This window comes from Chiloscyllium plagiosum, unplaced genomic scaffold (assembly GCF_037043375.1).
Source record: "Chiloscyllium plagiosum isolate Xiang-an unplaced genomic scaffold, Cpla_swu_hap1 HiC_scaffold_8, whole genome shotgun sequence".
NCBI lineage: Eukaryota > Metazoa > Chordata > Chondrichthyes > Orectolobiformes > Hemiscylliidae > Chiloscyllium > Chiloscyllium plagiosum.
This window is the reverse complement of record NW_028270146.1, coordinates 27,323,310-27,340,220: the sequence shown is the minus strand read 5'-3', so window position 1 is coordinate 27,340,220 and position 16,911 is coordinate 27,323,310. Positions and strand designations below refer to the sequence as shown.

Genomic DNA, 16,911 nt, shown 5'->3' with positions numbered 1-16,911 from the left:
TTTTTTTTGATGAACAAAAATTCCCTTTAAAGGAACTCATAACTTCTGTAGGATGTTTGAGATTGAAGATTGCTTTTATAGACTATATAATTGCCTTTATTGGTATCACTGTGGTAATGAGGGGGAAGACAATTATCCAAATTTCCCATTTCTGAAGGTTTATGCATTTACTAAACTGGATTGTGAAAGATTTACCACCAATCTGCCAGCACATGCTGTCTCGGCTCACATATACAGATGACCATTTGAATGTGACATGCAAGTGTCTTGCTAACGCTTGCTTACAAAGCCTCCCGGGAAATCGAAAAGGGAATAGTAACTGAATTTCTGAAGTAGTGTGAAATCTTGATTAAAGGTTTACTTTTGAGATTACAGTTTTTAATCTCTGGTTGTATATGTCTGTAATTGTTCTACAGTAGAACAAAGTGATGGATTAAATAGCACTTTGAAAATTTTATAACTCTTGGTTGACCTGCTACCTCATGATTTTGATGACATATGGTAATATCAGTGTCTGAATGCTACTAATCAGAGCTGCAGACAGGCAGGGGAGGATGTACCTCGTACACTTAATCAGTGTAGTTTACATATGGAACTTGCCGCTCGGGATCTGCCCTGTGCCAGCTGAGGGTTATGTGCCCACTGCAGTTATTGTGTGTAATTATCAAACCAATCTGTTCAGCGCAGCAGGGTTTAGATGGTAATGATGAGGCAGAGATGAAGGGAAGAGATGCACACTACTCTTTGGTGGCTGTGAATCCTAGCTGTTGATTCATTACTGCACATCGAAAGGAAAACTCTTAGCAACCTGCTGTTACATTTTCAATGTAAAATCAGCCATTGCAGATATGAGCCATTGTGGCCTGTTGATTACATCTAGCAGCTATTGGCCAAGATGGTAGTGCACAAAACAACGACATAAGCCCTTAAAACAAGAGAAAAAAAGCCAAATTTCATTAACAGCTACACAAAATCCTTTTTTCCATAAGCAGTTGGGAAGCTGTAACATCTTCATAAATAAAATGCAATATTAAGTAGCAGTCAGCATGTTAAAATAATTACTGTGATTAGAGTATAGGCTAGTTGTTGCTAAACATTTTAAAATTTGTTCAGAATTATGATGAAATGATGAAATAGAATGTAGAATTTCCTGGACAATATCCAACATCTAAAATGGAAATTGAAGAATCTCAACAATTTGTTGAAACATGGAAGAGAATTAGCTATATTCAGTTTCTTGATTTCTTGGGCCAGCTTGTATGAATAGTGATCCTTGTACTGATTCTTTGGCTGAGTTTGCCATTTGGCTATGGGAAAACAATTAGCTAAACAATGATCTGCCATAGTATTTGACTAATTGCAGCTTAAATCTTGTCTTTATTCTTTTTATTGTCTGCTTATCTAGGCTGTTGTCCAAAGCTTATAGAGCAAATATGAGGATTTTTTTAAAAACAAGTAACTTGGATTATCACTTGTATCTGTTACTACTGCACAATTGTTGGGATGTCAAAGACTTTTGTTGCCTCGGGCAGTTTCAAATGGGTACACATTTGCGTATATGTTTATTTTGTTCTAAATATTTCTTTAATCAACAAATTAGACTATGCAGTAGGCACTGTGAAATGTGCTAATATTCCTATGGTATTTGTCATTTAACTAACTGCTTGCTATCTTATAGATGGTTGTTAAACATTGATTATGTAAACTTTATTACTGAATATTTTGACTTTTAATTAAGCAATGAAAGTTGTGTCAATTTGCATTTTATTTAAACTGGCTATCTACACATCCATGAATAATCAATTATATTAGTTTTCCAATGGTAATAATTAAATCAAAATTTTATAATGAACTTGAGGTAAAATTATTCTTTTGCCTCATGGTGTTATCTCATGCCAAGACAATGTGTTTTAAGCAATGTTTTAAATTTGTGTAGTGCCTTCAGTGTAGAAAAAAAGTCAATAAAGAACTTCAGTTTGTAATCTGAAAAAGGATGCTGGGTTAGATGAAGAAAAGATTGAGTGGCAACGAAAAACTTAGCTGAATTGATGGCTCTAATTAAATGTCCTAAGTAAGGAGAGAGAGGTTGATGGAATTTTTAAAGTAGTAAGTCTTGCCAGCTGAAGGCTTGCGATGGACAAAGTGAGTGCCTGCAGATGTACCACGAGTTTGAAGACTAGCATTTTGAGTTGAATTATGTTATTGTTTTTGAAGTAGGAAGGGCAGCACCATAAAGTGATTTTAATGTAAGGAGGAGAATTTTAAACAACTTTATACCTGCATGCTTGTATACAACTACAGAATGGAGCGCAGTCCTTTGAAGAAGTCTAGCTAGTAGTTCCATCAATGTAAGTTTCCATAATCTTTTATGTCTGGGTTGAACAGTTGCAATTTTCAATACTTAGTCTGATCTCTGTACTACTTAATTTTTAAAAAATACATGACTTAAGTAACCAAATATGTCCAATCTCTATGTGCTTTTTCAGTTGCCACTTTGGCATTGAATTAAGTATCTTTTTAAACTATATGTATTTTGAAAATTATCTGCATTTCAATTAAATGAAATTTCAACTGACTTTCTAAATAATTAAGTTAAAAGAAAGTTGAGCATTTATTTTCAGCGTGTTGCTCTCTCCCTTTTCCACACTCCACTAGATGAATTAATAAATTTGGATGTATAAAGAAAATACTCTTGGCTGTTGGGTTGTTTGATTATAGAGTAATCCATCAGAAATCTGGAAATGGCTTCCTTTTCAGAATGTGTATTTATAAGATTGTGAAACAATCCGTTGTGTATCACACTGAATAATTTAGAGATGCTTATAGTGCTAGGTTGTTTTGCAATTAGTTAGCAAACCCAGAGTATACAACCTCTCCAACCTACTCCATCCATAGTGTCAGTGTATGATTTATTCATGGAGTGTCCTTCCACAATCTGATGTCCTTTTGTAGCAAATTCTATTATCTGTCCTAGAGTAACAAAGATGAGCTGTATTAAATATCTCTAAACCGGTTTGAAGATTTTATGTACCCTTGCATCAATCGTCTGACTTTAACACATTTTGAAAAAAACTGAAGCTACTTCATAAAAATGCAACCATACAGAAATGAGCATTGAAAGAGGAAACTGATAGCTTGTTCATTGCTAGGTTTTAAGGAACATAGTGGAAGTGTGATGATGAGTAATTTTGGGAGGGAATTCTCTTGTATGGAGACTAATTGGCTGCTGAAGGTTTTGCAGGGTGATGAAGAAAGGGCAAAGTGAGATTCCTGAACAACTTCAGACCTGGTGTGTGAAGCAATAAACAAAACCATTGCTGGTTATGATCGGCAAGGTAAGAGGAACAAAGGGATTGAACATTAGAGAACAAAATTTGAACAGAAATCAACTCTGCAATTATGGAATACAAAGTTGAGAAGGGTTTGTTTTGATCACCAGTAAAAATACTTGTAACTGTGACTGGGTTCATTTAAGTGCAGGTGGCATGGGCGGAAAGCTCTTCGAAGAAATTTGACTGTTGAGTTGCTGAACAGGTAGGTAAATAGGAAATAGCAATGTATCCAATTTCTTTTTAAAAGAAAGAGATCGCACAAAAACAGGTGGGTCAGCAGTTTACAGAGATGTGATGAAATTGCAAGGGCCAGTACTGAGGGAAAGGGACCTCTTAGAATGTAAGCTAGCGTAGGGAACCAGGAATGAAAGTTGATTTACTTTTATATTTTACATTGCAAGTTTTCTGTATATCGGTATTCTATTCAGTTAGCTTGAAATAGCTTTTGATATCATCTACAAAGCACTTGTTGCCATAAATTAGTCCTGACACCATATGCAGTAACTTTATTGTTCATTATCTTTCTGATGTTCATTCTGTTCACTGAATTGGGCATTCATTCATGAATGTGTCAGTTATGATGTATCAAGAGTTTTCATATAAAATGTCTTAAAATTGAAGTAACATTAACTGGTCCTGTTCAAAAAAGGAAACAATTTTTCCTAACTGTATTTCTGAGCTTTATATTTGGGCATATTTATTTGTTTGTTAGCTGGAGTGAAAGTCTGGTCAAAATACTTCCACGGTGTATCAGAATAAAAATTTGAACAGAGGCATGCACACATTGGATATTGCTTCTGGCAGGAAAAGAATATTCTTGAGATAAAGAATATTGAAAAAGGTGGCTTGAACAAAGATAAAGTTCAATGACCAACCAAATTTGGAGAACCTTATTAAAGATTGATATCTAAGATGACACTTTGTGAGTTGAGTTTTTGCTACAGGATTCATTTCATTATGATAAGGAGTTCAATGTTTTAGACACGAGATATGAAAACCCTGGTTGTTTTCTATTTGAAGTCATTAATGTTTTTGATTTCTGTCCATCTTGTGTTTGTGTGCGTCCAGCAACAAATTCATTTGAACATCCTATGTGGTACGCTTGGAAACATAAAGGTTCATCCAGTTACTCCTGCAAATAACCTGAATCACTGAAAAGAAACTTGCATTTATAAAGGGCTTTTAAGATCCCAAAGTGCTTTACAACCACTGAAGTACATTATTGAAGTGCAGCCAAATTCTGAAGTTGGAATTGCTGCAGCCAGTTTGCACACATCAATGCTCCACAAAGAATTGAGATAACCAAGTAATCTGTTAATAGTAGTTGCTGGAAAAGCTCAGCAGGTCTAGCAGCATCTGTGAAGAGAAATCAAGTTTAACGTTTCTGGTCTGGTGAATCTTGCTCAGAACTGGTCACCAGACCTGAAATGTTAACCTTGATTTCTGTTCACAGTTGCTGCCCGACCTGCTGAGCTTTTCCAGCAACTTATGTTTTTGTTTCAGATTGACAGTATCTGCAGTTCTTTTGGTTTTTAATCTGTTAATAGTGTAAGTTGGGGTCGAAGTATTAGCCAGGGCATGAGCGAAGAATCATCTTGCTCTTAAAAATTGTGCCACAAGATTGTTTATAGCCACGCGAGATGGCAGACTGCGCCACATTTCAAATATGGATCCAAATGATGGCCTCTTTTAGCCTGTGGTTACATTTATGCTCTTGAGTGCATGAGAACATTGCTGTTTCTTTTTTTTTACAACATGTTGCAGTGATTGCATCTGTTTCATCTAAAAATGTTGAAGGAGATGCCTTGAGACCACATCCAAGTTTGTTGCAGCAATTGCACTGAACCTGCTTCTTATTTGAGATATTGTTGTGCTGAATTTTCTTTTGCATTTGTCTCCTCTGGTTAAAATTGTATAAATCAGTGCAGTTCAGTGTTCTACCAGTTATTAATTTTAAAACAATCCTAACCTCCAGCAAATGATGAGCAGTGATTTTGAGCCACTATTAAAAGTTCAGTTTATTCATGTTAGGTATAATGTTGCAGTTTTCTTTGGACTTTGTAAACAAATAGCCATGTGTGTTTTTAGTTCCAACCAAAATGCACCCTTTGGGGCTTATACCGAAACAGTGCAGTAAGAGTGCTGCTGTAGGTAAACATCAGGTGAGGTTATTCATAAGACACTTGATGCACTGATTACAATACAAAATAAAGAAAAATAAAAATGTGGTCTTTACAGTGATTATAAAGATGTCAAACTATAGCAATGAAGCAGATTTGTTGCATTTTATATTACTTGTATGAACTGAACGTCTGAGCAGTATTAAATGCTTGTCGGTGAAAATGCCTGAATTTGATACAAATCATTGTTTTGAAGAAGAATTTTTAGATAATCTAACGTACGCATGGTTGCCTTCACTCTTTGAACATAGACTATTCTCCACGACCAAGTTGCTTCTTGCAGCCTGCTAGATCAATTGGAACTTGATGTTTTCCACCTTACTGACTCATTGCTTTATTCAAAATTTTGATACCAAAATATGTACTGTTGCAGTGAGTCTAATGAGCTGCTGAATCCATGTCTTTGTTCCCATTACTTGAATATTCTCCCGGCTACTTCTCGACCTTTTCACGCTAGCTAAACTTGACCTTGTCTAAGAGTCTTTTGTCCGTATCCTAAGAAGCTCCAAGACCCATTCGTCTATCACCCATTTCTAGCTGATTTGCATTGGCTCCCTCCCAAGCAATACTTTAATTTTAACATTCTTATCCTTAGTTTTAAAGCCTTCCAAGATTTTGCCCTTCCATAATTCCATATCTTTCACCCTATTACTCTGATTTCTGCACGTCCCTCTTATAGAACCATAGAGATGTCCAACACAGAAACGGATCCTTCAATCCAACCCGTCCATGCCGACCAGATATCCCAACCCAATCCAGTCCCACCTGCCAGCACCTGGCCCATATCCCTCCAAACCCTCCCTATTCGTATACCCATCCAGATGCCTTTTAAATGTTGCAATTGTACCAGCTTCCACCATTTCCTCTGGCAGCTCATTTCATGCAGGTACCATCCTCTACGTGAAAAAGTTGCCCCTTAGGTCTCTTTTTATATCTTTTTTCTTTCACCCTAAACCTATGCCCTCCAGTTCATAGGTTTCCCCCCACCCAGGGAAAATACTTTGTCTATTCATCCTATCCATTCCCCTCATAATTTTGTAAACCTCTATAAGGTCACCCCTCAGCTTCTGACGCTCCAGGGAAAACAGCCCAAGACTATTCAACCTCTCCCTATAGCTCAAATCATCCAACCTTGGCAACATCCTTGTAAATCTTTCCTGAACCCTTTCAAGTTTCACAACATCTTTACGATAGGAAGGAGACCAGAATTGCATGCAATATTCCAACAGTTGCCTAACTAATGCCCTGTACAGCTGTAACATGACCTCCCAACTCCTGTACTCAATACGCTGACCAATAAAGGAAGGCATACCAAATGCCACCTTCACTATCCTATCTACCTGCAACTCCACTTTCAAAGAGCGATGAACCTGCACTGCAAGGTCTCTTTGTTCAGCGACACTCCCTAGGACCTTACTGTTAAGTGTATAAGTCCTGCTAAGATTTGCTCTCTCAAAATGCAGCATCTCACATTTATCTGAATTAAACTCCATCTGCCACTTCTCAGCCCATTGACCCATCTGATCAAGATCCCTTTGTAATCTGAGGTAACCTTCGCTGTCCACTACACCTCCAATTTTGTGTCATTTGCAAACTTACTAACTATACCTCATGCTCACATCCAAATCATTTATATAAATGATAAAAAGAATTGGACCTGGCACTGATCCTAGTGGCACTCCTTTGGTCACAGGCCTCCAGTTGAAAAACAACCCTTTACCTTCTCCCTTTGAGCCAGTTCTGTATCCAAATGGCTAGTTCTCCCTGTATCCCATGAGATCTAACCATGCTAACCAGTCTCCCATGGGGAACCTTGTCAAACGCCTTATTGAAGTCCATATAGATGACATCTCTGCCCTCCTCAATCCTTTTTGTTACTTCTTCAAAAAACTCAATCAAGTTTGTGAGACATGATTTCCCATGCACAAAGCCATGTTGACTATCCCTTGCCTTTCCAAATAAATGTATATCTTGTTCCTCAGCATTGCCTCCAACATTTCTAGCCTGTGTATTCCTGAGTTTAATTGCTCCACAGTTGGTGAATTGTCTTCTTGAATTCCAATCATAAACATCTCCAATTCTGCTGTGTTCTCTCCTCAACTTCCCTCTGTGATCAAGCATTTGTTTTCTGCACTAAAATCTCCATTGGTGGCTCAGTAAAAAAAAAAATTATTTTCAAAAGGTAAAGTCACCATGGTCTTGCCAAACTATACTGCTGCGGTCTCGTTAAGTTTGTGTTTGCCCACATCTGAACGTGGGTCAGCTGCTCTTCTTGCCAGATTTCCAGCCATTTTGCTCAGGAAGCTGGTAATGTGGCCCAGCAATTAAAATTGGTCAGGTCTGCTTGGTGCTACTCAAATACATGATTTTCTCATTGTGTTCCCACTCTGGGACTAAAACCAAGCTCTTAATGTCAAAGCCAATAGGTTTGAGAGAATGAAAACATGGTTTAGCGATCTACTGTAACCTTTCTCAATCTAACCAGATAATTTAAAGCTTTTGTTTGGAATTAAAATCCTGCTACAAAACTGTGTGACTCGTTTTCTTAACAATCTAATTATTTAACGTAATGGACTACTAGGCTCTAGTGCTGTGGTGGTGTCCCTATCTCTCGATATCAGGAGTCCTAGCTTCAGGTCTGACCAGCACTTGAGGTGTGTAATAATATCTCTGAACAGGTTAAGTAGAAAATGTTGCATATCATTAGCCTCCATCACATCTTAGTCAAGTGTAGCTTTACTCCTGGTGTGTAAAGCTGTTTTTAATCTACCCATCAGTGTGCTTATCACTTTGTATATCATCATGAACCTCCTATAGCAGGAGAGCTTTGATCTATTGAGTTGAATTTGAAAATCAATGTGATATGCTTTGGAAGTTTTATTAATGTATGTTCGAATTAAACTTTGAGTACTGTAGCTGCTTTTGTTAGGAGTAAGTGTAAGAGCTTTCTTATTAAGACTTCAGTTTGGCGTAAGCTCCAGCTCTTTTGATGTCACAACACTACCCAAGATTCCATCTTGTGTTACTGCTTTCAAACTTTTGAGCCCCTGTACTAATTTTCTAGAAACTAGCTCATCCACAGATCACTCGGTTTGTCTGAGCGTTGTCTAATTAATTTAATGTCATAAAGACAGTGACTAAAATTTTGCTGACAATGATTGATCTCCAGCAATATCTTTCTTTTTTTTTAAAGAAACGATGTGCTTCAAAGACTGTTGATCATGAAGGCAATGCCTCTGATTCTGAGTTAAAGGGTGGAAAAAGAATGCGAAAATCTCCAAGAGGTAAGAACACAATCAAACTGGGGTGTTGAGGCAGTCAAGACCCTTTTGAATTGTCAGCTGGACATGTCAATTAACATCTAAATCTTGGTAGCAAAAGTTAGGACTGCAGATGCTGGAAGCCACAGTTTTTAGATCAGAATGGTGCTGGAAAAGCACAGCAGGTCATGCAGCATCCGAGGAGCAGGGAAATCGACATTTCGGGTAAAAGCCCTTCATCATTCCTGATGAAGGGCCTTTGCCCGAAAAGTCGATTTTCCTGCTCCTCAGATGCTGCCTGACCTGCTGTGCTTTTCCAGCACCACTCTGATCTAAACGTCTAAATCTTGGTCCCTTATGACATTTGGTAAAAAATAGTCCCTACAAATCCAGCATAATGTTCTGTCTTTTTCCCGTAGTTTTTGTTAACGATGCTTTTAATGCAACAAAAAATAAAACACAGTTGAAGAGGAAACTTTTTGTCCCCAGTTTAAACTGCAAGGTTAGTTTGGGGAAACTGTGATCGTTGTCCCTGGAGCCCAACACATTGCGGACTGATCTGATAGAGCTGTACAAGATTGTTGGCTTTAGATGGGTAAGAAGTAGACAAAAAGCTGAGTCAACGTTAAAGAACACACATTAAAGATTTTTGGCAAGAGATACAGGGGTGTATAGGAAAAAACTTTATTTGCATAGGGATTGGTAATGATCTTGCGACCTAGGAAACTGTTGGAATTGGAAACCATGAATACTTTCACATGGAATGGAGTTTGGCTGCAGAGGGATTTACTTATGAGTTGAATAGCCTGTATGCATTGGATTTCAGGAGAATGAGAGGTGACCTTACTGAAACGAGGTTCTTGGGGGAATCAATAGGATAGATGCAGGAGAGGTTGTTTCTCCTTGTAGGTGTATTTAGAACCAGAGTATCAAAGTGAAGAGTCTACTATTTAAGTCAGATAAGAAGTAGATTTTTACTTGATAAATACATGGAATTCTTGACCGTAAAGGTCTGTCAAGGCTGGGCTATTAAGTATATTCAAGGCTAAGATTGACAGATTTCTAATTCATAATGGAATTGAGAGTTGATAGGAAAGTGGAGGGGACTCAGGTTGAATGGCTACTTCTGCTCTGCATCTGATGGTAATTGAGAGAAATAACAGGTACAGGTACCATGTAGTTGGAGTAGAACAATGGAGCTGATTTGAATCTGAGGTGTGGGAGCTGGGATAGAAATTTGCATGGATTCCAGGCCAGGTGACCACCTACTGTGTCATCATAGATATATAAGCATAGACTGGCTGACTATATAGACTGTAACTTGCAATGTACATAAATATGTAATTTGATTTCTTGCTGTTCAGTAAATTCTTCCATGTCCAAATTAAAATCTTAAGTTTTTGATGCTTATTATTTTCTTTGTTTTAAGAGTGATTTTTCTAAGTTTTTACAGTTACCACCTGTGGAAAATCTGACATTGTTGCAGTAAACAAAACTTAAGGAGACTGTACAAAATTTAATAAACATGTGGAGATTCCATCTATGCATTTTCTCAGGTTCATGTTGAATTTAATAATCCTTGTGGTTCATTGAAGTTTGCATATTTAATGTGTGGTACTTAGAAGTTGAGGATTTGAAAGGTTTTTAAAGCTTATAGTAAGCCATCACAAAATTTAAGAATACCGTGCAGACATATTGCTGAGTTGTCTGTTAATGGCAGATGTGAAGCAATAGACAATTGAAGGGCTTTTTACAATGGGGATGTACTCTTCTATATTAAAAAAGTTAAAGTATATAGCTGGTGAATTAATCTACAGAACTGTAAAACCAAACATTACACTTAAACCAAACTGAAAACCATGCATTGTATTCTTTATATTCTGCAGAATGACAAACTGTCATCAAGAGCTAGGTAAGGTTCTAAAAAGTGCAAGTTTCATTCTCGCAATTAGAATTTCCATTCAGAGGAGAATTTCTTTATTGTTTTTGCCTTTGAGCTGCACTAATGTTCATTAGTAATTGAAAGAAAGAAGAATAATGAGCTGGATTTTGAGGTTGACATGAATCAATAGCACTTGCTGCTGACCACAAAACACGCTGCATACAAAAATCTGTCTTACCTTATGCCCCAACTTAAGTTTTAACCTGGTCCCAAGTCATACAGACCCCAACACTTTCAGAAAGGTAATCCTATCAAGCACACTAAGCAACCGGTCACATTGAAATGTTCTCAGAGCAAACCAGGAAGTGAAAAACACTGAAATCTTCCACTTATTTTTAAATATTATAGGTAGCTAACAAATGTTTTAAACATTCAAATGGAATTGATTTGCAGCTAACTTTAAATGTGAACTTTAAAAGAATTATGTATTTAGTTTGCCATTACTAAATGAGGGGCTGAATGGAGGGAACGGGAGGAGGTCTGAATAGTGCATTCTTTGGGGAAACACAGGATTACTGACAGCAATTTCAGGATTTCAAATTTAACTTCCCCTGGTGTACTTCAGAAATTGCTGCCAGTTAGAGGATTGGTAATAGCATTGGCAGTTTTGTTTCAAAATCAGGGCCAGTGTCCTTGGCAAGTTTCAGGTTCGGGGCTGATATTTAGTGATGGTTTAAGTCTTGACTAATGAAGAAACCAACCTTCATATATTCTGTAAATGTTTATGTCGCCAATTTAGTTTTCTTTTCATCTTGTTGATTTTAGTTGGTGATGTTTGCTTTTTTTTGTCTTTAATTAGTGGCTTCTCTTTAATTTTCAACTGTTCCTGTTACCTCGGTTGTTTTGTTGTGCAAAGTGAGAGAGCAGCAACAAAATAACTGTCTTTGAAAAATCTACAGAAATATTTGTCTCTTTAGTAAGATGTGATGTCTTTCTATTTAAAGCCAAGAAGTCGGAAGCAAGAAGGAATTTGAAGAAAGTAGAGATGGTTGAAATGGGCACTCAAACTTCTCCCTCAGTTTTGACAGGCCATGGGAAAAGAAAACACCTAAGTAAATGTTAAAAAAAAGCAATCTTATTATGATTGTCCTCTGCTTTACTTTTTATTAAAGTCTGATTCTTTACAATGAAGTTGTTCTGAAAATTAGTTTTTTTTAAGAAAAAGATCTCATTTTTATGTTGACTTTTATGTGTTGTGCTTTGCGTTGCTGAAATAAAAATTGAAACATTTTTAAAGTTTGATTTTCTTTATACACAATCCAGGAGTAAGTTATTGATACCTTTCTGCTGCTTTTCTGTTAACTAAATTAACACATTAATGTACAATATCTTGAAGTTTCAACATGTAAAATTGCAAGTCCTGAGAAATATTAGAAGTGAAAGAAGCAAGTTTTGCTAGATGGACAAATGGGGTGTCCCCCTGTGCTTTGCACGAAAGAATATTAGCTACTCATGCTCATGATTTCCCAGGATATCAGGCAATGATTTAGCATGTCACTGGATACCAGGTTATTTTATCTGATAAAATCTAGAAGATTTCATTATACCTTTATTTATAGTTTGTAGCTTGGAGTTTACTGTGAACATGTTATTTTTAAAGAAGAAATATATTGTAAACTTAAATTTGAATTATTAGTGATATGAATATGTAAACATATTTTCCTTACATTCTGATCACTTAAGAATATGACTTATTCAGCTTTTGTAAAAAGTAACTGGTTAAATGTTCTACACAAAATAAAGAACCTTCCTATGAAAATTTGTGCCAGGCAGGCTATATTGTGTATCCTATTTACTGATTATCTTGTGTTTTAGTGTAAATGACCATAAAGACCTTATGATGTTGGAGCTGAAGGAGGCTGCTCCACCATTCAATGAGATTGTGGCTGATTTTAAGAATCCTGAACTCCACTTTTGCCCCTTGTCTTCATGGCATGTGGTTTCCTTACTGTTTTTAAAAATGTGTCCATCTCTGCCCTAAATACATGAAATAAAATTAACTGGTACAGTTTTCAGTGGTTAAACCATTTCACAGATTGACATTTGTTTTGAGAACTACTTGATTTGTAGATTACCTGGAACAGGCACCAAGCCTGAATTATTGTAGTGTAGACAATGACTGCATTGTAATGACTTAGAGTTTTGTGTACTCTACAAAGCTTTTAAACACTGTAGAAATCTGAGCACGAGTATTATTGCAACTCTTGACAAACCCAAGAATTCTAAGTACTCTATTTTATAGAAGAATATTATCATAAAAACTTGTTTCTGAAATCACTGAACTCTTGAAAGCAGCACCTTTTGCAAGTCTGAAGATGAATTCATTGTGATGACATCCAGTTTCTCAGCACTTCTCTGCAATATGCAGTATTACTTACCTTGATGCCAGTTATTCTCCCTTGTTTCCTTACCTTGACAATTAGAGATTTATTACTTGAAAGGAATAAAGTTTGTACTGTGTTCTTATTAAATAAGGTGAAGATAAGAATTGATCTTTATTCTTCTGGTGAAGGAAATTTTGCACATCATCCCAAGATTTGACAATCAAAGGAGACTCATTGATATTTTGTTCACATACAAGCACATTTTGTGCAGTTTCTAATCTCTGTGCCCAGGCGTGGAATTCTGTATTGATATTTATTGCAGGAGCAATACTGTTGTTTAGAGAACTCATCTCTTTACCTGCACTTGAAAATGAAGAATTGTACTTTGTGGTTCCCTGAAACATTCTAATTTTTGATAAGGTTAATTCTAAAAGTGCGTTGAAAGTTGTCAGTTGTTCTCAGTTTGATATTTGTTCATTGGCTCAAATGAAGACAACTATACTTCAATAATAGAGATCCTTTTGGCATCATACCTACTGTAAGCAGAGATTTTTTTTCTTGAAAAGACCTACCTTTGGAGGAAAAAAGAACATACAATTTTGATTAAGAGCACACAAGAAATGTTCCGTTCACTTACCTTCTTCCACTCCCAACCTTTTACTCGAGGGTGTTATTGCATTGATGCAAAAGTGGTCTGAGACTGGTGTGAGTGTGTCATAAGTGACAGGGATTTCATGTGCTTTTGCCTAGATTATTTTGTTGCTTCCCTTTCTTGCATCCAAATGTCCTGGTGATATATGTCGATAGAAAGAAGCAATTAGCAAAGTAGACATGAACTACTGAGAGGGCTGGAGATGTGAAAAATTGTTAGAGCAACTCAACAGGTCTGTTTGGAGAGATAAATATTTATCATTCCAAGACCAATGTGACTCCTCCCTTTAAAGGGGTTTTAAAAAATGGGATTTCTTTAATGCTGCAGAAAAAGGGGATGGCAAAGGATGTAGAACAGATGGTATGGGTGCCTCAATGAAAGTCAAAGGGAGTGCTAATGGTAGTAGAGAATGGCTATTAGTGATGAGTTAGTGTTGCTGGTGGGTGTCAATAGCAGAAAATAAGTCTGCTCTACTAACAGCAAACATTTCAGTAAGAACAGAGGAGGAGAGTTGTAATCAAAGTAGAGGATGTTTGTAGGCTGAAGTTGTTGAACGCTTGATTCCTGAAGGCTATAAAATGCCTTCAGGAATCAAGAAGGAAAGAGAATCAAGGAGAAAATTAGTTGCTGTTCATCCAGCAGGCATTGAACTTTGCTGGAACATTGCAGCTGGCCATTGCAGATGTTGGCCTAAGCACATACTGATGCATTGAAATGGTAAAAGACAGCAAAGTCAGGATTGTTTTTTGCAGACAGAGCAAAGATGTTCAACAAAGCAATCACCTAGTCAGCATTTGGTCTCAAAGTACACAAGATCACAATGTGAGCAGCAGATGCATTAGACTGGATTGAAAAGTATACAAGTTTTGGTTTTAAACTGAGGAATGAGGTGGTAAAGGGACTAGTATTACATCTGTGCCTAGAAAGGAAGGTGCTGGTTCGGGAGTGTGGGAGGTTGTTGAGGTTATGGAAATGATCTAAAGAACCACAATGTCATGCAGGGGATGGTCCTTGCTGAATGCTGATGAGATTGGATGATGTGTTGATGACATCTTGCTGAAGGTGATTGAAATGAAAGTGGGTCACCCCTTGAGGAGGCAGGATACACTTGCAAATGAGGACAAGGAGGACCTTATTGTTATCATTGTTCCACATGGGATGGGGAAGGGGTGAAGATTGAAGTGCGGGAAATGGGTCAGATTTACTGAGCACTGGTGGGAATTTGTCCTTTTGAGCATAAAGGAACGCGCATGAAAATCACTCCTGTGGAAAGTGGCACCATTAGAAAAGCTGTGTTGGAAACCAAAAAATTGGGAAATTGGAATGGTTTCCTTACAAGAAGTAGGGTGTGAGGAAGTGTATGCGAAAGTGAGGACTGCAGATGCTGGAGATCGGAGTCCAGATTAAAGTGGTGCTGGAAAAACACAGCAGCTCAGGCAGCATCCGAGGAGCAGGAAAATCGATGTTTCGGGCAAAAGCCCTTCATCAGGAATGAGGCAGGGAGCCTCTGGCATAGAGAGATAAATGGGAGGGGGTGGGGCTGGGGAGAAGGTAGCTAAGATGGTTGGAGGTGGGGATGAAGGTGATAGGTCGGAGAGGAGGATGGAGTGGATAGGTGGGAAGGAAGATTGGCAGGATAGGTCATGAGGATGGTGCTGAGCTGGCAGGTTGGATCTGGGGTAAGGTGGGGGGAGGGGAAATGAAACTGGTGAAGTCTACATTGATGCCCTGGGGTTGAAGTGTTCTGAAGTGGAAGATGAGGTGTTCTTCCTCCAGGCATCAGGCGGTGATGGAGGAGGCCCAGAACCTGCATGTCCTCAGCAGAGTGGGGGGAGGGGAGTTGAAATGTTTGGGCCCGGGGTGGTGGGGTTGATTGGTGCGGGTGTCCCAGGATGTTCCCTAAAGCACTCTGCGAGAAGGTGTCCAGTCTGCCCAATGTGAAGGAGACCGCACAGGAAGCATCGGTTACAATAAGTGACATTGGTGGATGTGCAGGTGAAACTTTGGATGTGGAAAGCTCCTTTGGGGCCTTGGCTGGAGGTGTGGGCACAGGTTTTGCAATCCCTGCGGTGGCAGGGAAAGTGCCAAGAGGGGAGGGTGGGTTGTTGTGGGCGTTGACCTAACCAGGTAGTTACGGAGGGAATGGTCTTTGCGGAAAGTGGATAAGGGTGGGGAGGGAAATATATCCCTGGTGGTGGAGTCCAGTTGTAGGTGGCGGAAATGTCGGCACATGATGCGGTTTATGCCGAGGTTGGTGGGGTGGAGGGTGAGTACCAGGGGGGCTCTGTCCTTGTTGTGGTTATTGGGGTGGGGCGGAGGTGCAGGGATGTGGATGAGATGCATTGGAGGGCATCTTCAAACACGTGGCAACGGAAATTATGGTCTTTAAAGAAGGAGGCCATCGACAGGGAAAATAGGAGTGGGTTAGTCTGTAATTAGTCCATTACCCAAAAATGGAAACTGTGAAGCCAACAAAGTGAAGAGTTAAAGATGGAGGTGTGAGATGCATGGACTTTGGAAGCAGATTTGATTAATTTTTCCAAATCTGGGTGAGTGCAGAAAGTTACACTGGTGCATTGGAGGAAGTTGTGGGAGGGAACTGGAGCAGGACTGGAATATGGATTGCACCACATAGCCCACAAAGAGACAATCAGGCAAGTACCACAGCCAGGGCACTTCTTTACTTTGAGATGACTTAAAGTAGAAATTGATCAAAAATTGTGAATAAGCAAAGCAGAGGAAAGTGATAGTAAGTGGGGAATGTTCAGACTTTCTTTCAAGGAAGCAGCAGAGAGCATATGCCATTATGATGGATGGAGGTGATTTAGCTAGAAATTGTAGAACTGATGTAAACAGTCAGAAGAATCGTGAAAGTAGTTAAGAAGAGACTCTGAAGAGGAGAAAAAAATAGCCACACTACGAGGAAGTGATGTCTGCCAGGACAGCGGGGAATTATGAGGTGGAAAACTTTGCAGAACTGATGAGGTCCATGCCTGTCCTCTGTAAAAGTAAATTGAAATCATATGCAGTAAGACAGAGCTGGGATCAGACACCGAGAAATCTCTGCACTACTATATTTAGCACTCCATTTGCCTTTGGCTTTGAATCATCTTAAGCATCTGTTCACTTGTTACCTCCTCCCTTTTTCTACAACATAAAGTCCAATTGTGGACTGAATAAAAGATTTGTTTTTTTTTCTGGTTTAATTAGGGCATGATGAT

General features: G+C 38.3%; 1 protein-coding gene across 1 annotated transcript in view; it reads left to right on the top strand.

Annotated features, from left to right (window-relative positions):
• The window catches only part of vrk1 (VRK serine/threonine kinase 1), a 65,010-nt gene extending 53,066 nt beyond the window's left edge, over positions 1-11,944 (top strand). The window contains exons 12-13 of the mRNA XM_043697154.2: positions 8,706-8,796; positions 11,659-11,944. Of these exons, the coding sequence (XP_043553089.1) occupies positions 8,706-8,796; positions 11,659-11,777 (210 nt within the window). The 3' untranslated portion in view covers positions 11,778-11,944. The remainder of the gene's footprint in view (positions 1-8,705; positions 8,797-11,658) is intronic.
• Positions 11,945-16,911: the final 4,967 nt, after the last annotated feature.